The sequence below is a fragment of the Balaenoptera ricei genome, chromosome 14, assembly GCF_028023285.1.
Source record: "Balaenoptera ricei isolate mBalRic1 chromosome 14, mBalRic1.hap2, whole genome shotgun sequence".
Classification (NCBI taxonomy): Eukaryota; Metazoa; Chordata; class Mammalia; order Artiodactyla; family Balaenopteridae; genus Balaenoptera; species Balaenoptera ricei.
This window is the reverse complement of record NC_082652.1, coordinates 76,292,411-76,319,253: the sequence shown is the minus strand read 5'-3', so window position 1 is coordinate 76,319,253 and position 26,843 is coordinate 76,292,411. Positions and strand designations below refer to the sequence as shown.

At 34.3% G+C, this 26,843-nt stretch overlaps 1 protein-coding gene across 4 annotated transcripts in view; it reads right to left on the bottom strand.

Moving 5' to 3' along the window:
* WDR7 (WD repeat domain 7) overlaps positions 1-26,843 on the bottom strand; it is a 357,939-nt gene that overhangs the window by 210,099 nt on the left and 120,997 nt on the right. For all 4 annotated transcript variants that reach the window (XM_059894160.1, XM_059894163.1, XM_059894162.1 and 1 more), the window contains 2 exons: positions 24,795-24,913; positions 22,980-23,103 (listed from right to left, as the gene is read on the bottom strand). In XM_059894160.1, coding sequence (XP_059750143.1) covers positions 22,980-23,103; positions 24,795-24,913 — 243 coding nt within the window. The remainder of the gene's footprint in view (positions 1-22,979; positions 23,104-24,794; positions 24,914-26,843) is intronic.

Below are 26,843 nucleotides of genomic sequence, written 5' to 3'. Positions count from 1 at the left end.
GTTTTAAGTATGAATTTAATGACATATGAATTATATCTCAAAGAAGCTGTTTTTAAAAAGTATGCTTTTCTACCATTCCAGATCAACCAAGAAATCCATACCACTTCTGTGTCCTCTTTTGGTATCGTTTCTGCCATGTAGCTGAAGAAAACAGGGAGGCAAGGGCCACATAGAACACTTATGCAATAAGAAAACAAATTCACCCTGAATGTTTTTCTTATGTCAGGAAGGAGTAATGTTCCCTTTTTAATTTAAAAAAGTAAACTATATTCTTGATTTTGACCATACTTGTAACTCATTCTGTTAGTTCTTACAGTCAAATTTTCTGGGTTATTTTGTTACAAATCAATACAAAAAGATTGATTTGGTTACTTCAAAATTCTATATATTTCCATTTTTAAGGATCAGCTAAATATCTTAACTTGAAGTCAAACTGGGCATTGGCATGATAACAAAATACCTAAGATTCCAACCTTTGTTGGAAGATATAAAGGTAAGACATACTGAGAATGGAAAGACCAAATTACTACAATTAAATACAAATGGCACAGATCATTTAAAGCTAATTTTAATAAGTTTGTTTTAAGGAAATGATAGAAGATTTCCTTTTGAACTTTTGGACCATAAAGTTATGGTAAAAGATGAGCAAAACCCATTATTTAACCCTTCTAAGCATGGTAATCATTACCTACCAAAAAAAAAGAAACATTTTTTAAAATTCCCAGCCATAACCTCCATATTTCTAATCTCCACAGTATTTAGTTACATGCTACATTACTATCTTATGATAATAGGCAGACATAATAGACAGCAGACATTCTGCATAAGGCAAAACTATAGGATACAAATCAAATCAGTGATTGCCGGAAGACTGACTACAAAATGATCTAAGCAAATATTTTAGAATAATGAAAATAATCTATATTTTAATCATGGGAGTGGAAATATGACTATCTACATTTGTTTAAAATTCACAGAACTGTACACTAAAAAGAGTGAATTTTACTACATATAAATTACACTCAATAAACCTAACTTAAAAAAAAAGATACAATAGAAGGTACTACATCACTGTCACTAAAAAGAATTGAGGTTATGCCAGAATACAATGCTATTTGCAATGAAACACAAAGACCAGAAAAAAAAATGTATTACTTTCTTCCTGGTATTAAACTTTTTGAAACGTAAAAGTCACTTCATCACTCTCCACTATCAGTAAGATGATGAAATATTCCTGAGAAATATTAGGACACCGACATGGTGGCTTCAGTTTCTTGCATATTGATAATCAAGATTATAAGCACTGTCAATTAAATATATGGCAGTACTTTGTTATTTTCTTATGTATTTGATGTAAGTGATCTTATCTGTCAAACTATGCCATAAAATCTAAGACATTTATTTTCTGAATATCCACAAAATACTTGGCAGTAAAGAACATCTCATAAAGATTCAATAAATACATCGTGAATAGAACTCAATACCTTCAATCCCATGACACAAATTATGCTATTTAAATATACTATAAAATAATACTGATTCAATAAATACATTGTGAATAGAACTCAATACCTTCAATCCCACGACACAAATTATGCTATTTAAATATACTATAAAATAATAGTAAGTGTGCTTTGGTGAAAGACATACAATAAAAAGGTACAACAAAGAGACACAATAAAAAAAAGATTCAAAGAAGTAATGGGAAAATGTGAGGTACTTAAAAAACCAAATCCAGATTCACAAAATAAAAAAAATGAACACACATTATGCCAGAGAATAGGTATAAATGTGTTCTACACTGTGAATCAGAAGGAGAACAAGGGAAAAATGGAATGGAGGAGAAAACTGTTATCAGTAAGTCTGGACACAGCAGAGAAAGGAAGGAGGCTTGGCTGTGGCAGCAGCAGAAGTAAGAAACAGAGGACAGGGAAGAGTGTGATGAGATCTTCATGCCATCTAGATTTCTAAATACTTAGACCACTATTCATTGTGAGAGATGTATATAGACAACTGTCCCATTTGTATGCAATATTTTTAATCACTTTAGAAAAACATTTTTTAATGTAAATATGGAAATACAGTTTTCAAAATCAATGAGATAAGATTGCACTTGCCTCTTCCCACCTGTAAAATCAGGTACATTATTATAAGATTTATCTTTCAAAAGCTTGTAAATTATTGGGTTTCTGTGGTTATGGAAAAATCCCAATGAAATTTTTGGCCAACCCAATACCTTTATAAACATTTTTTTCCTATTGGCTAATAATATCTGAGTAATGATTAATAATGTGAACTCATAAGACTTCAGTGTCATGTGATTAACTTAACAATCAAAGACTAAATACTAAATTTTAATAGAATAACATTTAAAACACAGCACTTTAACCAGTACTTCACTATAAAACCATTTAAATTCATTATTATTTTATTGAAGATTAGAGGGAAGTGTTAAACAATATTCTTAGGACTCAGAAAGAAAAATGTATACCAGAATATTTACAAATATTAACAAACATTATATTTCTCATTCCCATTAAAATATAGATTTCCACTGAGATTGAAAAATGGATCTAAAAGAATAGCAGGTATTTTTATTTCATCAGTTTTTCCCAACTGTGGTTTTCCAGTGGTCCACTTAAAGTACATGAGGCAAGAATCTGATACATACATTTACATTGAATAAAGTAAAATTTCACAATAAGGAAGGGAGGGGGTGCATATCTAGAATTTATTTTCAGGCAGCAGGCTTGAATTTATTGGAAGCAGATCTCCTCATTGACTGACCACACCGCTCCGCATTCCCCACAATCCTTATGACAGACAGACGGCCTGCCTCGCATTAATTCACTTCACACCACGTCTATCGATCCGCAGCCAGTTCCCTAGTCTCTCTGCACACATTGCCTGTCTGGCTGCCTACATCCACATCAGCACATACACACAAAGGCCAGAGAAAGATAACCTTTTGCTTTCCATTAAAGACACAGTATCCACTTTTCCTTCCCCAATAACATCAAAAATATAAAATATAACATTATAGACGTCTCATAGAAAAGCCTTCGTATAAGAAATGGTGAAGGTATTTATCCCTAAATCTAAATAGAGATCATTTCAATTTATCAAAAACAAGTTAGTTTATTAAAGGCCACAGAGCAATGAGAGAAATGAAAAATATAGTTAAAAATAAACAAAATGTCTTCAAGGCTGAATATGAATACAATAGTCATTTGGTAACGTAAGTTTTGATAGTTATTTTTAATGAGATGAAATACATTTTTCCTAGTTAGCATTCTCTTTTTTTTTTTTTTAAGAAAACTGCTCTCACATGAAATGCAATTATAAACAATTCTGAAAGCAACAGAGGAAACACACTTACTGAAAAATACACAAGGAACAGAAAACATAATTAGGAAGTATACTATAGCAACAGAATATTAATGTAAGGGGATAAAGCATTATTATTCCTCTTTCCCAACAAGAACTTGAAAATGATCCAAGGTAAAAATCACACCTAATACTTTTAATTCACTGCATGTACTTTTTCAAAGATTTCTGTTTGATTTGCAGGCTATGAGCTGACTCAACAGCAATTTTGGTTTCAGAAGACACAATAAAACGAAGATTTATTGTTCAACCTACAACATGTTGAGAAACAAAGGCAAATCTGTCTTGACACACAACTGTACTAAAGCATAAACTTAAAATAATGACCTCTGGCTGATTGAGAAACCCAAAGTATATATCTCAAAACTGGGGAAAGTATATCCTCCTGGATAAGAAAGTACCTTTGAAACCATTTATGGCTTTTGTTGTTGCTGCTAGGATTACCCAGGCAGAGGTTATACCACCAAGCGGTAACAAAAAAGGTGCACTAAATAAATCAGCATGTCGTTCTTTATAATCACAGTAATTTGCTTTAGAAATCAAAGAAAAGTAAACTGATAAAAGCTGCTAAAGCTAAGCATAGCTTTGAAATAGGGAGTGAAGATTTGGGCTGGGCCTGAAAGATGGGAGAGATCTGAATAAGAAAGAGTTTGGCACTGCCAATCTGAGGAAAGCAAAGCCACAAGTATGAAGAAAATGGGTAACCGTGCCAAGTTCCCTCATTATCTTCAACACCCAGGTTACTACATACCAAGCCCGTGCCAGGAACTAGCTGTACCAGGCGCTAGTGACACAAAGTGGAGACACCCTTACCTCCCAAGAAGCTCACATGTGAGGTGAGGTCATGGGGACTCATTAACAAAATATAAGCATGATAAATAATTTGATTTGTGTTTTAGAAAGATCTCTCCTGAAACAACATGAAGAACGATTTGGAAGGACTCAAAAACAGACATAGCAACAAGGCCAGTGCAAAACTTTCTACTTTCTAAAGTAGCAAACCTTACTACTTGGAGCCCTTACGAGTTCCCTAGAAGTGCCAGGAGGAAAACGGAGCCCTCCAAACTCCCCAGCTTTACCTTTTTATCCCTAGGAGTGTGTGCACAAGCACACTGTATGCAAGTTTTCATTTGAAGAAAGGATACCACTTTGTTTCAAATGTTTGAAAACCAATGATCTAGATTTAAAAAAAAATAAAGACGGTATAAATGGGGAGAAAAATCAAGAGTTTTTTTTGGGGGGGGTGGCATTGAACATAGGGAAGGACAAGGAAGGAAGAGTCTGACTTTTTTTTGGAATGATGGTTGTGCTAGGTAAAGGGGATAAAAATGAAAAGGGGAAAACTCAAGGACTTTAGAGAAACTTAGAGCTTTGTGGAAAATATAGATTTTTTAAGTGAAAATACAGTGAGCATCTGAAGAAAAATCAATTAAGTCTGCTTGGGATGGGGTGAGGAAGAGAGCACATGTCAAAAAGAACCTCATGGAAAGGAAATATTTGAGTTGCGGCTTAAAGTATATATGAGAATTTACCATGGAATGACAAAAAGTGAAAATTCCAGGAAGACAGGACAATATGCTAAAGGATCCTGATGTAGCTACAGAAGTGGGCAGCAAAAGCATAAGAAGTGTGTGGAGAGGCAAAAATGAGGCTAAAAGGTCAGTTACGGTGAGAGCCCTAAAGGCAATGAGAAACAGGGTGCTAACAGAAAATATGAAGCAGGAAGGGAATATGTTTTTATTCTTTAAGGCTCCAGCATGGTACATGGAGAGAATGGGTCAAGAGGTGGTAAATATAACCACAAGACTGCCAGGGTTGGTGGCCGTGCAATGACAGTAAACAAGAACTTTAAGACTTGAGATTTTAGGACAAGCAAGGGTAACCCTATAACTTCTCTTTCTCATCATCAGCACAGTCCAGAAATTTAGTGTGTATAGAGCCAGAAGTAGCTGTTTGAAGACAATTATGAAGGCAGAGAGTTTGATCTATACTTGCAGACAGTCCCAAAAAGGCAACCAGTGAAAAGCAATAACTTCTGGCAACTCAGCCAAGCTGCCTGTATCCTCATATGCAACTCAATGAAAACAAGACGTGAGACAGTGGTACATTAGCTATTAAATTCAATAATGGATACAAGTCGTATAGCTTAGTGCAGCACCTGGGATATAATAAGTGCTCAATAAACAGCTTTATTAATATCATTAATACTATTACCATTGCTTTTATTATTACTAATTTTGGCTTATTTTATTAAATTATGTTTTTCTCTAGAAGTACTTACTACCTTCAGTATTCAACATTAGACCTTTTCTTCTATTTCTTGAACTCATTTAGTTGTCTTTTTTTAAACTTTTATTAAGCACTGCTTCACTCCTTTTAGAACTACATTGGCAGACATCTTAGGACATCTGTTTATATATAAGCCACTTGCAGTCAAAAACAGAATATTTACATTTCAAAGAACAAATTTATCTTATGATTACTTCTGTTACTGCCAATCCTGCACACATGCGCGCGCGCACACACACATAAGTAGGAAAGCTTTTGACCTCTTAATCTCTTAACACACAATGAATAATTGATTTGAAATAAAGACACAGGACTCTTGTTTTAATACTATCCTAGTAGATGACACGTTTAATTGGTAGCAATATTCTGTAAGATCACACAAAAGGCATTTGTGATATTCCAATAATTTCTCACAGTATTAACTTAGATAAATATTGTGATATGCTCTGACTTCATTATTTGAGAATATTAAGTTCTTCTATAGATAACAAGAAAAACATTTGGATGGATGAAACCCATTAAGAAGTGTTAAGTATAGATAGTAAATAAACAAGGGCTTGTGAGACTAAAGGCAAAACTCGTAAGCTGTGTTAAGTATGGATAGTAAATTAAGATATGCTAGAAGATATGCTATATGTTAAAAAGGATGAAACACGCAAGAATGCTACTTATAAACAAACAAATGGAAAGACCAAGTCATAATATAAATGGAAAGCTGTAACACTTCTGGAAGTAAACATCTGCATGACTTTGGGCTTGCCAATGAGTTTTTAGATGACTAAAAGCATGAGTCATGAAAGATATAACTGATAAACTGGACTTTATCAAAATTTAAAACTTTTGTTCTGTAAATGATGTTGTTAACAAGATGAAGACAAGACAAAGACTGAAGAAAAATATTTGAAAAGATTACATATCTATTAAAGGACCTGTATATATGAAGAACTCTAAAGACCCAACGATAAGAAAACAAGCAACCTAAAAGAAAAAGAAACTTGGACAAAAGACCTAAACAGACATTTCACCAAAGACGATATATGGATTGCAAATAATCATGTGAAAACAAGCTCAACATCACTAGTCATTAGGGAAATGCAAATTAAAATCACAATGAGACATCACTACGCATGTCTTCGAATGACCAAAATTTTCAAAAGAATTTTTAATTAAAAAAAAAAAAAGCCTGACTATATCATGCTGGTAAGGATACAGACCAACAAGAAACACCATTCACTGCTAGCAGGAATGTAAAATTTTGCAGCTATTTTGGAAAACAGTTTGGCAGGTTTTTTTTTATAACTACACTCACATTTACCAAATGACCGAGCAATTCCACAATGAAGATCCCACGTGCTGCAACTAAGACCCAACGCAGCCAAAAATAAAAAATAAATATATTTTTATAAAGTAAAAAAATTTTTTTAATAAATTTAAAAAAATAAATAAATAAAAGGTCTATTCCTCAGTTAAGTGCCTGCCAAGAACTTGGTGCTGGGTCATTTGGGAACAAAAAATAAGGTCCTGGACCTTAGCCCGAAGGACATCAAAATGCAGTACTTATTACATATATGTATTTTTATGAAGACTGTGTTACTTCATTATCATAATGACACACAAATCATGTCTCAAAATGTAATTATATATTCATTCATGGAATATAAAGAAAGAAGTAAAATGCTAGACCTCAGAGAAAACTAAGTAAGCAGGTGCATGAAGTATGTTTACTTCAGCCTGGAAACATGATAAAATGGCATCAAACTGCCGAAGATATAAACATCCATGCGCTGTAATGAGCATAATGCCTCTATAGATGCACATCATTATTCTACTACATTACACTGATTAAATCTCACAATTCATTTTAAAGACTATTCATATCTAGCCAATGATTTAGAGGAGGATGGAAAGCTGAATTAACTAAGAGCACCAATCATTGCCTCTGGCAGAGCTTTTAAAGAATTAACTTGCAAACAAAGTTATAAAAAGAATGAAAAATGAGTCCGATGAGTACTAAGATAGCAAAGAAACTACAATGTGCGGAGAATATAAACTTTCGTTATTTAATTAATCCCACCAAAAACAAAATTTAAAATATGTTTTTAAATTAAGCAGCCACTCTTAGATTAGAAGTCACATTTTTTCCCCCTAGTCTTGCAGCAGGCAGCAGTGGTGGGGGTGGGGGGGGGGCGGGGCTGGGGGTGGGAAAGAACCAGGAAAGGAATTACAGAATCACTAAAACAAAAAAAAACTATCATTAAGGAAACTTGAGAAGATTAACAAAGTAGATCAACCACTCTTGCAGAGAATGCCGACAATAAAGAACTGTGCTTTCAAGAGGCTGAATGAATGATTCCAATCCACCTGGTGTCACGAGAATCTAGGAGATCTAATTCTGCAACCACTCCACCCTCACCACTAATTTCGCCTGGAGTGTTCCACAGCACATCGTTAAAATATGTTGAATTCTTTCAGCATAAATAGGTATATATCCACAGGTTACCAGACAGGTTCACACATTCTTTTCAAATGCTCCTTACTTACAATAATAACCGTGACGAAAATAAAAGAGAGGCCAATACATAAAAATATAAAATGTTTGGTATGTACCAAGCACTTTTCTAAGAAGTGCTTTATATATTAATGCTTCATTAAATGTTATATGAAACATATGTACAACTATATTATAAATATCTGCATGTTTTCCACTCTTTTATGACTTCCACAGCACCTAAAATAGTGCCAGCAATACTATAATAATTTTTTGAGTATTTGTAATGAGTATTAAAAAAAAAATCACAGCTCTGATGAATAAAGAAGTAGAACCAAAATATTTGACAAAAAGAACACAAACATGTGACCTCAATTAAATTTAATTAAGATATTGTCATTCTGTTCCCTTTATCCTTCTTATTTACTTACGCTGCATAAAAAGAAATTCTCAATTTATATAAAATTAAATGACTTCATAGAGTTCAAACTGCTCCAACCTTTTAAAAAGTTTTAATACTGCCTTCTGAATACATTCTTTGACATTAGCCCCTGTCATTTCCACATACTGTGATTATCTTCCAGCTGTTGACATGTCATTGCCCTTGGCTACACTGGGCATTCCCATAGTTCTAAACTCTCTCTATAATAGCTCTTACCACCCTGTTTTATTGCTCATTTGGTTACCTGCCTTCCTGAAAGAGACAATAAGCTCCATGAAGACAAGGACCATGACTACCTCGGGCATCATTATATTCCCCAGGGCCCACAGCTATGTTTAGCACTAAATAAATAGTTACTGAATGAGGAAGGGAATGAAAGAGGGAGAAAAGATAAAAAATATGCTGTGATATATAGATTGAGGAGGACATTTACTTCAAGTTGTTTTTTAATCTTTTATTATTTAAATATGCAGAGCGTTCATAAAGGAAGTTTTAGCATATGCCCAATGTATCATATCTATTTTATATACTCTTATTAAGAGTCTAAAAGTCTATCATAGACATTATATAATGTATATATTAAGAAAACTGTTTTTCCTGGGAATTCGCTGGAGGTCCAATGGTTAGGACTCTGTTCTGAGCTTTCACTGCCAAAGACCCGGGTTCAATCACTGGTCGGGAAACTAAGATGCCGCAAGTCGTGGAGCAGAAAAAAAAAAAAAAAAGAAAGAAAGAAAACCGTTTTTCTTAAAAGAAACAGGTGCAAAAGAAAATATACTAGGTAATTATGCAAAAGAAAATATACTAGGTAATTTAATTTTATATAAACACCATTGAAAAATATTATCTACTCAACTGCTGTATCAACCCCAATCATGTAAGCATATGCATATAACCTTATAAATGTAACTGAAGAGAAGGAAACAAATTTACTGTTTTTAATTACTATAGCCCAGGGTTTCTTAACTTCATCACTACTGATACCTTGCATTGGATAAGTCACTACTTGCCAGTATCACACTCTCCCCCTTGTTGGGACAAACAAAAATGTCTCCAAGTGTTGCCAAATGTAGGGGTGGGAGTGTGCAAAATTGTTCTGGGTTAGGAAGCACTGCTCTAGTCTAATGAGTCTCAGAGTTCCTAGTCAAAACCTCCAACTCAGGTGAAGTGAGATATATTTCATCCAAAGAGATCCTATCAACATCAACTCGCCCTGCCCCTGCCGTATAATCACTATTACTGATAGAAATGTGTTGTTCCACACCAAGGCTGATTGAGACACTTTCTCCATATAGTCATTATTATCTAGTTATTATGATTAAATTTTCTATTATAAAAATAAAATAAAATCATTATATCTTTTTAAAATAAAATGCTTTTAACCAAAGAAATATTTTAGTCTTTAATCCATTAATAAACCATCAATCATCACATAATAGATTATAGGAACACTTCCAAAATTAGTATATATTTAGCTAGGAGATACATATGTATGTAATAAAACGGGTGGCAATGACAAAAAGTGATAGAAAAAAATAGAAAAAAGAAAATTTATAGATGAAGATGATAGGTTTAAAGTAGCTATAAACATCCAAGTGGAGATGGAGACCACCAAATTAAATGGGATATCATTTTTTTTTAAATATCCAGCATCTAGAACAATGTCATACTCTTGAGTATGTGTACAGTACAATTTGGTCAAATGACTTAACGTTGCTTTACATTTTTGCTGGCTATATTTTGAGACAGACTGATAAAAGTTTATTCTGATGAATCCAAGAGATGGGGTCATTTCTTTGAGAATGGGAAAAATCTATTACTCTAATGAAGAGATACAGTACCTGGAGAATGATCACCAACCTGGTAAAGAAATTTGAAATTGGAATGTTTTAATGAATTTAGTCTTCAGTCAGAATTAATTGCTTCTTCCCCTTTTCCTATGTATCCAATTTATACCTGTTGTATGTCAATTATATTTTTAAAACTGTGTGGAACTAATTAATTACCAATCAGAGACTAAACCCCTAAAATTTCCATTTATCTCCAATAAACTACTAGAGGGTGACTTTTTCTCCTGCATATAAGATTCCATTATTAAGGTTCAAACAAAGGGGAGGGTCTTCAATCCTTAAAGGTACAACTGCGGTTTGATTTCTTTCCTCTTTCTCTAACTAAAAAACAAAACAAAACCAAAAAGAAACAAACAAAAAAAACTACTTTAAGAACTACAGTAGAAAATGTGGAGATGGTCTTGATTTTCTTAACTTCCCTTTTAATTTCCTTCCATTTCATGCATACCTTTTAGATCACTCATCAGTACATTTTAATCTAATGAAATTGAAGAAAATGTAAAAGCACCTACCACATTGCATGGATTTAGTAGGCATTTGATTTTTTTCTTCTTTTGTATTATTCAACATAATTACTGAGACAAAGCTATCTTCCTGCAAACTTGATGACAGATGACATATTAGATCACTGTATCTCATTTTTAGTAGTAAAACACTATTAAGTATTTTTGGTGGAAATTTAAATTTTAGAAACATTAGCATATTTCAAGTGAAACCCTACCATATTATCAATGTAGAAATCTTTTTTATATCAGCTGATTTTTTTGTTGAGTTTTCTAAAAAGGTTGACTTTAAAATCAATAGTCTTGAACAAACATACATAATCAGTAGATACATACATATCTGTGATTCAAAGGTACTCCATTTTTAGATGAAAAATAACTAGATTTACTTCCCCAAAGTCATGAGACTACCTGAGTAGGGAGAAGGGAGAGTGAGATGGTGGGGTAATAAAGAAATCTTCGAGTGGAGATGAAAAAGACAGATATTCTCCTGGTGAAGTCCCTCAGTAATCTGAGGGGGAGGCACCACTCCTAGTGGTACTATGTGTATAGGTGTCCTACAAATCCCACCAACTGGGAGAATATGAGTTAGCCAAATGGTATAGCTTCAACTGCAAACTAAAAAATTCTACCTTCAAAATACAGAAACTCATTATTATTATATAATAAAATCTTTTTTATAGTCATAGTCCCTATTTAACATTGTGTTGGAGGTATTAGCTAATACAATTGTATAGAAGAAAGCAGTCAGAGGCATAGCAGTTGAAAAAGAAGAGGGAAGACTGTCTCTATTTCCAAATGATATAATTATATATATCTGAAAAACCCCAAAGAATCAATGGAAACACTTATAGAATCAGTAAGAAATTTTTATAATAGTATCAGGTTATGTAACTAACAAAATCAACAGTATTCACATATACAGACAAAAGCCAGTTAAATGTTATAATGGAAGAACAATAAAATTAACTACCTAAGCAACAACTTAATACATGTCCAAAACTACATAAGGAAAATTTTAAATCTCCCGAATGACAAAAAAGTAGACTTGAATAAATTAAAGGACATTCTATATTCTTGGATGGAAATCCAACATTATAAAAAAATCAGTTCTCCCTAAGTTTCTTTATAAATTAGATGGAATCCCAATGAAAATGCCATCAGGTTTTTCCCCTCCTAGAGCTAAATAGGTTGATTACAAAGTTCATTTGGAAAAACAAACAAGCAAGAACATCCAGGAGAAGCCTCAAAAAGAAGGGCTTGAGCCAGAATTACTAAATATTAAAATATGAATTATCTACAGGTCAATGGAACAAACTAGAAAACAGACAACACTATATATAGAAACTCGGTATAGTAAGTGCTTTGGAGATAAACAGATAGCCATATGGAAAAAGATAATATCCATTTTTTACACACTTAAGCAGCACCAATTCCAAATGACACGTAAGGAAAAACTGGAAACGATATGTGGAATTCCAATAGCAAGGAAAACTCCCATAATTTTGACACAAAATCCTGAAACAATACGAGAAAGGGTCAATAAATTGGGTGATGAGAAAAAAAAACATCATAAGCAAAGTAAAAAGAAAAATAACAAACCAGGAAATACTTGAACCATATATCAAAAACGTTTAATCAAACAACCCCATATAAAAATGAGCCAGAGACATGAACTGTTACTTTAAAAGAAATACAAGACACATATACGAAAAGATGATAAACTCATTCTTAACAATAAAAATACAAAATAAGACAACACTGACATTTCATTTCTCATCTATCAGAGTTACAACATTCCAAAAGCATGACAGTATACTCTTTTGGAAATGATGTAGAGAAACAGCCCTTCAAATACATCATCGTTGAGAATGCAAAATGGTACAACCCCTATGGCAAAGAACTTGGCAATATCTAACAAAAGATTAGACATACATTTATCCTTGGACTCAGCAATCTCACCTCTTGGAATGTAGCCAAGATACACTATCAAAAAATGAAAAGACATATGCACAAATCTATTTACTGCAGCCCTGTCCATAAGATCAAAAATCTGGAAACAACCCAAATACCCATCAATAGGAAACTTGTTGAATAAAACATGGTCCACCCACAAAATGGAACACCACACAACCAATTAAAAAAAATGAGGAGCACACAAAACGGGGAGCATTTCACACAATACGTTTAAAGCCCACACTCTGCGAGCACTCTACTAGGTACAAGCTACTCTGAAGCTCTATTAAGAACACAGTCATCTGCTGGAGAAGTAGAATATATTTCACAGGTAGCCATACAGAAATGGTAAGGGTTATATAGAAACTAAAAGTCGTTCCGCATGGTAACAAAACTTAGGAATTCTGTTTATCAAGGTAAAGCTTGTAACTCTGCCCTGTACCATTGTGTGTGTTGGTGGTGGCGGCGGGGGGCATGGAGGAGGGGAACCACTGGCTAGAGCAAGAGGCTTTTGGGGAACAGACAGTTAACTAGTTTTCGATGACGAATGTCAGAATACAAATGAAGAGCATGAGGGTTTCAAGGCACAAGAAACGATTTTTCAAACACACACACACAGATTTAAACTGCCTAAAGAAATTATTTAATTCTTTTTAATGTTTTATAGTTTGGAACTCTGACTAAGATTTCACATAGAAGTTTACTATCAAAAAAAAAACACAATTTGTTCATTCTTCTCCTTTCACATAAACAGAAACTGTGAAATACATAAGGAAGTGTAGAGGCTTAGTGATCTCTCTGGGGTCACAGCTAATGCGTGGTGAAGCAGAAAGAGCTGCCAGACCTTCCAACACCCCTCTTTCCATTGGACTTCCCAACTAATAATCGGGTTCGGTAAATTTGTTGCTTATTCATCATTAGAAAAATCCTTCGAAAAAACAGTATTTTCTACCTAATTAATGTCAACTACAAAGTGAATGATTATAGATTCTTGGTTGAGGAGGGAGTTATGTTTAGGAGAATCACCTTTTGAAACTCATCTCTCCTGCCTCTCACTCTACACCTTTTGAGAATCACTATGCTTAAATCTCTTCTCCATAGAAGTGGACACAGAAGTGATGAAATGGAATGGGAAAGGCCTCTGGTCCCAAATGCCCATCCAACTTCTATATGGGAGGGCTTGGGATGGTCTCAGGATCCTGATCATACCATAAAATAGATTATACCCAAGATTATGTGGTCACTTTCAACCTTATGTAAGTAATTTATGAAAAGCACCATGACACTTCAGATTAAGACCATAAATGCCCAATCCTCTACCCATCACCCAGGTTCAGAGATTCACTCCTAGTTTAGTTCCTCTGACTCTGATATTATTTATTTTGAAGACTCACCCTTGCTTTAGGAGAAAGAAAACAAGCAAGCAAAAATCAAAACGAAATGAAACAAAACAAAACCAAACCTGAGTAAGACCTGCTAGCCACCCCTTAGCAGAAAGTAAAGAAAAAGCCTTCTTTACTTCATGCCTGAGACAGAAAAGTTCTCAGAAATAAGCTAAATTTATGTCTTTGTATCCACAAGGTATGCCAGAACTTATTTAATAATGTTTAATTATCAGAGGGATGTAGGTTAATTATATTTCTTAAAAATCAGTGGGAATATTCAAATATTAAGACCCATCCTTCCTCTTCTATTTCCATTCCCCAAAGCTAAGTGTTCTTTAGTTCAGGTACACATTTCAAATGTAAGTCTGTCTCATCATCTTTTCCTAGTAAAATATAAAGTCCTTTCATAAGGATTACAAAAAAGAACTGTGATTAGAGCACAGACATTAACTGTAGAGACAATTTTTAAAAACAAAAAGCAATCAAATAGGTGGTTGTGGTTGTTGTCATCTCTAAATAAAGCACGGAGAATCTTTTCAAGTGATGGGTAAGTTTTATAGAACACACACAGAAAATATGTACAGAAAAATTACAAAAATACTAAGTACTGTTACAGATGACTGGATTGGCATTTAACAGGCTGAAAGAAACCAGATCAATCTCAATCTTGCTGGGGTCAATTCGGGTGCTCAAACCAATAAAACAATTTTTTTCTTTATGTTTGTGTACTAAAGGTGCTAAAATACTAACCAAGTCTGCAAATGTCATGCACATGCACAATATTAAAACACATTTAAAATACTTGTTTGTATCAAAACTTGCTTAATAAAAATAGATAGTAGACGTAATAAATCTTTGGGACAATATTACTGAGGAAAAATAAAATATAAAATATCATTCTTCCCCAAAAAAGCAGGGAACAAGAAGGAGAATGAATTAGGCAAAAATATTTTAGCATAATTTGATCATTTTAATCCCAAAATTTATAAACAACACTAGAACAAAATCTACCATTTGCTATTACGATATAAATATTACAGGTAAAATAGGTTCACGTGATTTTTTCTTATAATAACTTTAAATTACTGTTTTCCTTCCACACGGTAAGATCTATTCTGTCACATGCATATCATAGCAAGGCTTTGAACTAAAATATTAAAACAATGCAATTATACCTAATATCCAGTCAATATAAGGCGATAATAAAATTAGAAATGTGGTGCAAAACTATAAACGTTTCACATCCCATCCAAGTTGGATTTGTTCGTGCATATTCAGTATCTGAAGATTTAATACATCACAAGATCATCAATTCAGCTTTTTGCTCTGTAAAAGCAAGTTCAACAGGACTCTAAGTATCTGTACTGAAATAATCTGTACGAGAATAAAGAAAATTTATACTCAAAAGCTTACTAGACACTTGTTCTATTACAAAGACATGTGCCAGTATTCGTGTGCAGTGTTTTGTAAAGTACTTTATTTCCATTAGCATTATACATTTTTGTTCTTCAGCAAATCAGCAAGAGACTAATGGCACAAATCAATATCATACTCTTCATAGCAACTAATATTAAGTCATTTATTATAGCAAAGGCCACTAGGAACCTCCGCTAAAGGTATACCAGGCATTTCAATTTGAACACCATTTTTGTAAAACAATGTGTCACCAGTTGAATGAGTTTTTCTTTTATAAGTCGTCTGCATAGGCTTAAGTACCTTCAACTTCTTAAAGCAGGTAGTAAGTGTACAAACAGCTCAAAGAAAGCCAGCCATGCCTCCTAGGGGCCTTGCCATGGACCACAGCTCTAGCAGAGTTAATTTTTGCATTGAAGGGAGGGAGAGTGGGAGGCCTGTCAAAGAGGAGAAGGCGGGGACATGAGAAAATAACTGAAATGATTTCAAATCCTTTCCACTCCAGAAGCTTTTCCACAGGAGCCAGTTGATAACCAGGGTTCCCTGAATGGAATGAGGAGGAAGGAAGCAGGCAAGGAGCCTCGCACTCGATGGAACCTCCTCAACTCCTCACTGTTCACCAAGGAACGAGTCATAGAATCTCCTCACGCTCCACTCCTTGCTTTGTTCCACAAGGTGGAAAACTGTCACCGGGCTCCTACTGATAACCTGAAACCAGACTGCTGGCTATATCATTGTAGCCTCTTATACAGAGGACTTCAAGCTTAATCCAGCGGAGTTCCTAACCCACAGCCTCACTGGGTGACAGAGTTTTCTGTTTATTACTTAGCAGTAAGGTCTAAATAACCAATCAATCCAACGATGCTTTCATTTTTAATTTACCACTTTACTACTCTAATTTCCAAAACTTGTTCAAAGGACAATAGGAAAATTACAAAAATATTAAATATCACCTCAAAGAACTCCAGTCACATGAAACGAAAGGATTTTCCTTTAGATAGCTGTGACCGATTAAGAAGAAATTTCACTTATTCTCTTAGGTTAGTAGCCAAATATAGATAAGTAGAACAGTTTAAGCTGTTAAACACATGATCAGTCTAAAGTACTTAAAAGTAAGCTCAACAGCTCTGGCACTCCGGAAGAAGAAAGAGGAACAAATCCCTTAGGTCTCAACGAAACTACTGCAAACAGATACATTACAACTACAGTGCGCTGCGCATAATACAGTTTGTCTTAAGACAAACCCTTTCTGCCTCACGATACAGGAATTCCCACAGAACATGAAATACTTTCCATGTACATCACTTAGGCATAATTTAATACTTTCCCTTTCTAATCACAATGCACAATCATTTCCAACTGGTTTTGTGAATGCCATAAGACAACGGTTATAGAGATTTCTAAGGAAATCTCATGCTTTAATTTCAGCTGATTCACAAAACAGGCATTAGTTATAAAAGAAGTCTTTTTAGAAATATCAGTTCTTCGTAAACAACCAAATGATTTCCACCTTTCTTTCCCCAATTTTATTCGAATATTTTTCTCCAAAAGATACATACACGCAGAATGCCAGAGAAGACCTGAGAAAGCAGTCAAGTCAGCAGAAGGTGAGGTGCCAACAGGGGCTCCACAAAGTGCTCACACTAAAGCTTGGGGGTTTCTTTTCATCAGAGAGACCTTATTCTCAGCCAATTTACTCTTATTCTAAACTTAACTGAAATAAGTTTGTTAACTTGGCTTTTCTGCACGCCTCAGAACACTGGAAACGGTAAATTAGAAATCAGGACAGGAGCTACTCGGGGTGAGACAAAACAGCCTGACAGCAATAAAAATTGGTACCAATTACTAGACAATCAAAAGAGGAGAAAGAAAAATTATTTTTAAAAATAGAATATGAAATGCAAGAGGCATAGCAATCTGGGTACTTTTATGTTCAGGTAAGTCTACTCTCTTTAGTAATCAAATGGTGGTAATTTTACAGCCTGGGCCAAAACAACAATTCTGGCTACTGAGAAGATGTTCAATAAGCCAGAGACATTTTGAAATATTTCAACACAAAGAGTTAATTTTTTTTTTAGAATCTGCACCTAGTGATTTTTAAACCCTCAGTTATCTAGAAAGTCATTCCTAACAAGACTGTTAGAGAATTCCAAACAACTGAGGCATACAGAAAAAAGGAGGAAGGACTGCTGTGTAGTTTAAGGCCTTTCGGGGGGAGGGGGGGGGTGGAGAGATTCACTTAAATCAAACCCCCTCACTATCCTTTTCCCCATCCTCTCCCCACCAGCAAACCCTGAAAATACCTGCCTACCAAAGAATGCACTAATATTTAAATTATTTTTCTAGCTACAATATAGTTTTCCACTACCTCTGTAATGTATAGTTCCATCTTACCTTCTTGTATGTGTTGGTCCATCCACATTTGTGCTCAGAATGACCACTACTTTATAACCATCAGAAAAGTGACTTCAATTCCAGGTTAAAATAGGTACTACAGTGTAGCTTGTTGAAAGTCAAACCCAAAACATTTACTAGGAGTGTCTTTCACTGAACAAAGAAATCCTATTCTGTTTCCAAGGGGGATAAAAAGACTAGCCTAACCCTGGTAACCTTAACACAAAAGGAAGCTAAAAAGGCAGGGACTCGATAAGAACAAAGGATTGTTCTTTCTGATGACATCAATACATATTAAACACGATGTGTTACACATCCTTTTATCAATAGCTGAGACGATAAATTTACAAATTAATACTACACCAGCCATAACTGCATAAAATTACAATAGCACCCTCTTTGGAAAAGATTTTGATTTATATAATGGTAGTAACTTTTATGTGTTTAATGTTTCTGAAATTAAAGAAGGAGATGAGCCACTGTGAGCAAGCAGAACACAACGTACAAGAAATAATTACCCTTGTGACCTCATGCCCTGTAAGGTCACCCTGAAACACAGGCCAAAGGAAATCAGGAAGCATCAGCATTTACCTCCAAGTAGTCACTGCCCGGAATGAAGGGCAAGTGTGGGTGTATTTCATAAACTAGCAGGTGCTTGACCTCATTAAAAAAAAAAAAAAAGTCAATTATCAAAACGCTACATGTAGAATGTCACAAATAAGAAAACTATAAAATTGGGTTCTGCAAAATATCTTCCCTTCAAAATAAATCTGAGACAACTCGTAACATTTTACCTTCACCTGCATCATAATACAACAGTTTCACAAAATGACAGTAATCCATCCTTAGTAAGAACAATCAGTAAAAATTTTTAAAAGTGTTTTGGAATATAAAAGTGGTTACGAATACATGCTGAAGAGTGATAACTCAGAAAATATTTACAATATTGATTTAAGTCACTATCACAAGAATGTATGCAGTATTTATAATTCCGGTCCTGTAAGCGGAATAAGAATCACAGTGCACTCATCCCCAAATTTTCAATCAGAAATTAGGCATCAAAAGTTTACATCCTGGGACTTCCCTGGTGGCGCAGTGGTTAAGAATCCGCCTTCCAATGCAGGGGACGTGGGTTCGATCCCTGGTCAGGGAACTAGATCCCACACACATGCCGCAACTAAGAGTTCACGTGCCACAACTAAGGAGCCCGCGAGCCACAATTAAGGAGCACACGTGCCGCAACTAAAGGAGCCGGTGAGCCACAACTAAGGAGCCCACCTGCTGCAACTAAGACCCGGTGCAACCAAAGTAAATAAATTGAAGAGAAAAAAGTGTACATCCTGTCTCCATTTGTAAGGGATAAAATGTTCCCCAACAGGTTCAAGGACAGAGCTTCACTATCAGAAGCAAAATTCTCATATCACTCAATTAGGACTTGGCTTTTACAAAAACTTGTGAACTGGATTTTCAGTTAAGGCAGAGTATTGCTCCTTTTTCCTCCCCAGTGATTGTTGGTTTACTGCCAGAATCCCTGGGCAATATAAATTAGAGTGAATTCTGAGGTGGTGACAATACGGAGAACAAAACTATAGAAACCAATACAGGAAAGAGAAGTGGACTGCCAACCAACATTCACTACATGTATTATGTACTGTGCTGTATGCTTCACAAAAAGCTTCTCCTCCAATGCTCTCAACAGTCCTAAGAAAAGCAACTGGCTTCTGACCCACTGCTTTCCTTAGGCTCTCAGACAAACCTACAAAAGGCTGTTACTGCATCAAATACCCAAATAAAATTCCAGAAGATCACAGTCAGTAACGCCCAGTGGATCTGAATTGCCATCTTAGCCTCAGCTCAATCACCTACTGAGTGTGAAGTCAGAGCAAGTTCCTACCCACTTTAGTTACTACCCCCAGACTCCAGGTCTCTAAGAGGAAGGGCTATCACAGTCCAACAGCCCAGGATGACCTTCCGCTCTTCAGGTAAAAGCAGTTTCTGAGTTTCAGACAAACATCTAACAAAGGGACTCTTAGACCAAGCTCGGTCATAACTTAGGAGCTGCCCATATTGCTTAGGCAATTAATGCATATTTCTTAATGCTCGAATGATTAAATTATAAGAAAATATCTGATGTATGGTGTATTTACCAGATGTATTGCTTAATATTTTACCTACTTCAGTGATTAAAAGGATTTCTATGCTAGAAAGAGGCGTTCAGTCTCTAAAGAACGCTTTACGCTGCCACTTGCCACAGCAATCACTTCCTCAAACATTAATGGCCGTGGTAGAGCGATTTCACTACAAGCACGCTGATGGCAGGCGTGGGCTGTCCACCAGCTGGCTCCATAACCTTTTGATCCCTTTGGACAGCAAATCTGTCCAACAGCCCTGTGTGGTCATTCCTCATTTTTTGTATGCTTTCTTCTCCTTTCACACATTCATAATCCCTGCTCCTTTAGCTTGACATCCTTTTATTAAAATAGAAAGCTCTCAGTAAAGCAAACTAAGACTAATTTTACACTCAGTCAATGTAAAAGTTCCAGAATAGATTAACATATTATAGCAGAAGTTGTTAGTATGAGGTGTTTTAGTTACACGCAGAATGCATATTTGTTTATTCTTTCACTAAAAATACAATTTTACAGTAAGTGATAAGATTAAGTTTTAAGTTAGCCAGCATTCCGTTAATTTATAAAGTACTCCTAGATACTGTTGCTAAATACCAAGAACTTTAATTTACATAAATGGAAAGGTTTAAATTTGACATAAGAACAATCTAGTTTGTGCTTATTTAAACAGTGATGAAAAAACCATTCTCTTCTTTCCAGGAAAAATAAAATAAAATGGCATCCACCACCATTGCTAATGGCACCTCTCTTCCCAAACTGTCAAGAATACAACACTGTACTAACCTCTCATGTTTTCCTTAGACCTTTATATGCAATCTGTAATTAAGGCTTAGAATTGTCTTTTATTTTTCGCCTATCTACATTATGGTCTGGTCCCATATCCCCTTCTGTAATAGCCTCCCATCTACTTACTCTCCTTTAATCAATCTCCCACTCTACGCTAGTCCATTCTAAATAAAGCTGTCTTGAAAATGTTTCTCAATATTTCCTAATTTCCATAGTGTTCTCCTCTTAAAAGGATCTCTAGCAATTTGCTATTTAGTTTCACTTTCAGTCTACTTTACAGTACTATACTCATAGTCTGTCCTTAAATTTGAGCATCTTATATTCAATAAGGTTTACGATAAGCTGATGAGCTAACTCTATTTTCTCGAATACTATGAAGTTAATAACCACAAGTTACTGAACAAAGAGCACCATGCCAGACTATTCAAATACTCAAAAAGGAGAGCTTTTTTTCATCCCAATTTTTTTTTTATATTCTACAAAATTTTAAACCTATACATACTTAAATAAGAACTTTAAGCCGAATACCTTACATAGAGTCCGTATGTCTAAAGACCCTGGGATTTTTAACTTAAATTTCTTTTTATTAAAATAGAAAAGTTCCCAGTAAGCAAATAAAAACCAATACTCTCTCAGTAAACAGTCTGTTACCTATTTAGGTTAAAGAATTTGTAACTAGAGTTGCTAATGTGTGATGTTTTGGTTATATGTGAAATATATATTTGCATTTTTATAGATTATAAATGTGTTTATTTAACAAACATATAGAGCTTACGACTGATTAGGTACTGTTCCATGTGCTTAACAAAGATTCACTCACTACATACTCAAAATAATCCTATAAAGTCCTACTATATCATCTTCATTTCATCTGTGACAAAACTGAGGCTGAAAAAAGGTTAAGTGTCCAAGGTCACATACTTAATTAAACAACCACTATAGTCACCACTGGCAAACATCTGGTAGACTTATACGAGTTATAACAATTAAAACCCTTTTTGAATCTTATTTTCATTTTCTATCTTATACAATCATGTACTGTTTGTCTTGACATGTATAATGAGTATCTCATAAATGAGAATAACTGGTATTGACAAAAGGTCACTTAAAATGAATGCACCTAAAGCCCAGGACAAATTTCCATAGTAAAAAAGTTTTTTTAAAGATTCATTGAGACTTTATCTTTTTAAAAAAGTGAAACTGATTTATTTTATCTTATACACAATATAACAGGCTAAACTTTTAATTCTGAATTCTTCTTTAGGAGAATAAATAACGAATTAAATGATGAGTTGGGAATGAAGCATACTTTTCCTAAAAAGAAAAAAATTATCACAGCACACTGTAACTCTTCTTCAATGCACTTTAGACCTAGCAGCATAATTGCAAAGGTTTTACTTTACAAAAGCTATTCCAGAATTTCAACAATTTTTCCCATGATCTTTCCCAGTCCATTGAAATTATACTCTTTTGAAAGATTCTTCAGTCAAAATCCTTGCTATTTTTCTCTTTTTCAGTAGTACACTGGTCTAAATCTACCAGATGATTCTTAAGGATTCACAATTCCAACTTCCACTTGGAAAGATCTGCCTTGTATTTGTACTTACATATCAGATCAGTATCTAAAAAGGTGGTACCCACAATCATAATAATGAAATAGGCAGAGACAGATGCTAGTGTTAACAGGGTAGAATTTTCGATTCAGGGTTAACTTTATAAGGGGTCAGTGAATTTGTGAATATTTAGATATTTATTTTACATAACTTTTTAAAAAACCAAACTCCAAACCGTAAGGATTCAGAAAATGAATGAGCAGAATTTGAGGATCCCCTGTTTTCACCTTAAGGTCAATGATTCACTTTTGGTAATAGGTAGGCAGTAGCAAGCATAATTGCAAGTTTTGGTACTTTCCTACACATGCATGGAAAGCTTTGTAGAAAAGCATGAGAGCTCTTACGTGATATGACGTGGTCCATGTACTGAGGTAAGTAAGGAGCCCAGGCATCAATGGCCTCCTTCCGTCCCGCCTGCTCAATTCTTCTCAGTTCTGCTAGAAGCAGGGCCTGTGCGGCTTCTCTGACCTAAGACCACAGAACCAAATGCAAAAAACGGAAGCAGGCCAGTGAGTGAGGTGTTTAAACATGAGCAAGTTCATAATGAAAGAAAGCTAGAAAATATACAAACCACATTTACTTACATGAGAAATACTACTAACCAAACAATGAAGTAAGTACTAAAGTTGAATAAACTGGATGCAAGCAAATCAAAGATTTTCAGTTAATGATATCACTTAAAAATACTTTAACACTAATAGAATAATGTTCGAACGTTTAATCAGTTTGGGGTTTAAAACTTCATTTTCCAAAGCTTGCACAAAAATATTCTTGTACTTTAATTTGGCATTTTCAATTTTTTTTAATTTCCATATAAATATTATTGTTAAAAACTCACTGTTAGAATTATTAAATATTTTCTCTTTCAGCCTGAAGAAATTTAACCTTGTCTAGTGGATTTCGTTCTATTATAATGCTAAATAGATATTGCGTACACAAACATATATGTATTAATCCACACAATTCACGTATACCTAAGACTGGCTTAAACAATTTGTTTTCAACAAACAAGCAAATATATTCCTATGAAATCGCATTAATTCTATAAAAGGAAACTATTTTTCAAAATTATATTATCTCAATTTTTCTTTCAACATGGCACACACTTTTATGTTACAGTTTTAGTTTAGTTTTGTTTTATTTTGGCCAAAGTGCCACACCCATTGGTTCAAAGAAGCTAGACAACTGTCAAGGTATGTACCAATCAATTTATTGAGTATTTATAATTGAAAAGATAACTCGGTAGCATCTGATAAGAATTCAAATAAAAATTGTTTTTAACTATAACTGACTTTTGAAGTGAATTCAAACATTATTCAAATGCAAAACCATGAAAATTTCAGTATGCTGCAATTCCACTTGGAGTTGAGGGAAGGGAGACCAGGAAAGGGACAGGATGCTATTTAAATTTGGTAAATTAAAACTCTTGAATGACATAAACTGCTATAGCTATATGGGTCAAATGCTATAATAAGCAAAATCTCCATAAAACATTTCCAAATCCCTGGTGATATTATATTCCAAGCAATATCTAATACCACACAAGTCCATTAACACAAAATAATAGCTACCATTTACTGAGCTCCTACCATGTGTCAGGCTCTGTACTTATTTGATCCTGACAGCAATCCTGTGAGGAATATATTATTATCCCCACTTTACAAATGAGCTTCAAATAGGTTAAGTACATCGCCTAGGGTCACAAAGTTAATAACTGGCTGAACTGATTTTTAAACCCAGGTCTCTTCTAATTCCAAAGACCTTCCCCTTCTATTATAACACAGGACCTTCCACTGGACTATGGTTATTCACTTAGAATTTGATTGATGTGATTATACCTGAACGTGCAATCTGGGGGGAGGTGGGTTGTATGTATGTGTGTGTGCATGTATGTGTATGATCTGTACAGAAATCAATACTTAAGAAACTGTTCCATAAGTATATAAAACTTTTGATCAAATACTCACTAGATTAAAAAAAAAAGTAAACAAATATGCAAGTTGAAACATTACTGTTTAGAATCATTGGATCCATATTTTCTATCACATAATAAACAGGTGATAAGAAGTTAGATAAAAATAACATTTTTGTTTCAAATTTACACTTGTCCAGTGCCTTTTTAATGTTTTTGTTTTCTATCCATATCACCTCGATATTACCTCCAAGCATCGATCTTGCCATCTCCGAGCCAGCATCTCTAGAAGCGGGGGCCTAAATTTGTCCAATCCCAGCAGGTCTGGCAGCATAACACAATGCATAGCAGCCAACTGACTCCATCCTGTTAAAATGTAATATATTATAAACACTTTGGTATTCCCCCTAATTCAAATATTTTTCTGCATGTAAGTATACCAAACCTAAACCAAAAAGGGGAGACCTGCTCAATTATGTTATGATTTCTATTTATTATTAGATATTTTGTACAAAGATATAACCAATGTATTTCATTTCTAAATGTGTTTCCTCTCGAATTTCAGCTCTAAGAACTCTAAAAGTTTTAAAACAAATACAAATAAATTTCCACATTAAGTATATACGAATTCCACAAGAAAAACACATTTCTAAACATTCCCTCTAAAACAAGACATATATTCAGGTTTAGAAAAGCACAGAAATAAACACATACCAGAGCTCTAGATTTGAACGTACTGAGACAGTTAAAAGGGCACTCACACAGATATCCAAAGATAAGTTCATGTCACTTAAGGCCTGGCCATCTGGTATTACCTTCGTACCAGTCAACAGAGATATTTTCTATTCTCTGTCAGAGGGCCTTTAATTAACGTACTTATTGATCCCTTTTCTTACAAAATGAATCAGAAGTTTAGTCACAATCATAACTTAAGTAAACTAACACCAAGTTTGAGAGGAAAAAATGAATTCCTACATTCCCCAAAATAAAAACTTAATTTAAAATTTATAAAATTTTAAGTATCATTAACTCTAATCTATGGGAATAAAAGTTGTTTTTTCCAAAATTCTATTCCACGATATGGAAATTGATTATATAAAGACAACAAACAATGTAAACGACTGCAATACTTAAAAGTACTAGTGTCCAGACATTCTCAAATAATCATTTCCACCCTATTTTAAAAGTGTTCATATTACAAGGTGAGTTATCCGTGACCACAAAATTTTAGCAAATCAGTGTTCTGAAATAATCTAAGCTGTAGTATTCTAAAACAACAACAACAAAAACCCTACCATAAAACTCAAAATGATTATTGGGATTGTTAAAGAGGGTGTGAGTGAGAGAGAGCGAGAGAGACAAGCCACCTATGTAAAGATTCACCCTTTCAGTAAGGAAATTCTCAACAACTGAGAATATATAATTACATTAATTAAGGTGATGAGCACACACATTTTAGATTATAATTTATTTTCAACAGAGGAATATATATACATACATATACATACATACATATATACATACACAAATATATATAAACAAATTACTACCTAGTAACTTCTTAAATGTTTTAATGTCTCATAAAAGTATGAAGTTTATTTATGAGCTAAATTTTAATATGAAGATGATTCTCACCACGGTCCAAAGTCAACAGCTTGTTTCTGAATCAACAAATTACTACCTTTCACAATAGCTTAACAAATATGACCCTAATTATTTTTGCTAAAATCCAATCTTAACATACAAACCTTAGTACAGGTCTATGACAGGGAAACCAAACAAAAAATGAGTTATACTTTTACGTTCCCATGTTTTCTTTCCAAAGGAATGGTACTTAGAACATGGGCTCTGTATTTTATAGATATTGTATCATTCTTTCTGTTTGAATAGACTGGTATTATTGCTTTTAGTGAAGAGTTAGAATCATTCTGGGTTACATATGAGATTCTGTAAATTTACTCATTTTTATATTATATAAACTGGTGAAGATTGAGCCCACAGTGAAGAGACTGGATATAACTCACAGCTCACAAGTTCCGTTAAGCTTCCAGTCAGTATAAATAATCCTAGATAGCTCTTGGGGAATAAAGGTTTGCAGATTCCATTCACATTTTCAGAGCTCCAAAAATACTTTCCCCTCTAACCAGGGCACATGTTGTGTACAGAGAATAAAGAGTGTCTGTCACAGAGTAATGATACATGTAAAATAAATTAATTAGCTCTAACACCAGAGATCACATGGCAAACATCATCATGAAAACCAACCCCCTTTTTAATGCCTACTTCCTATCATAGA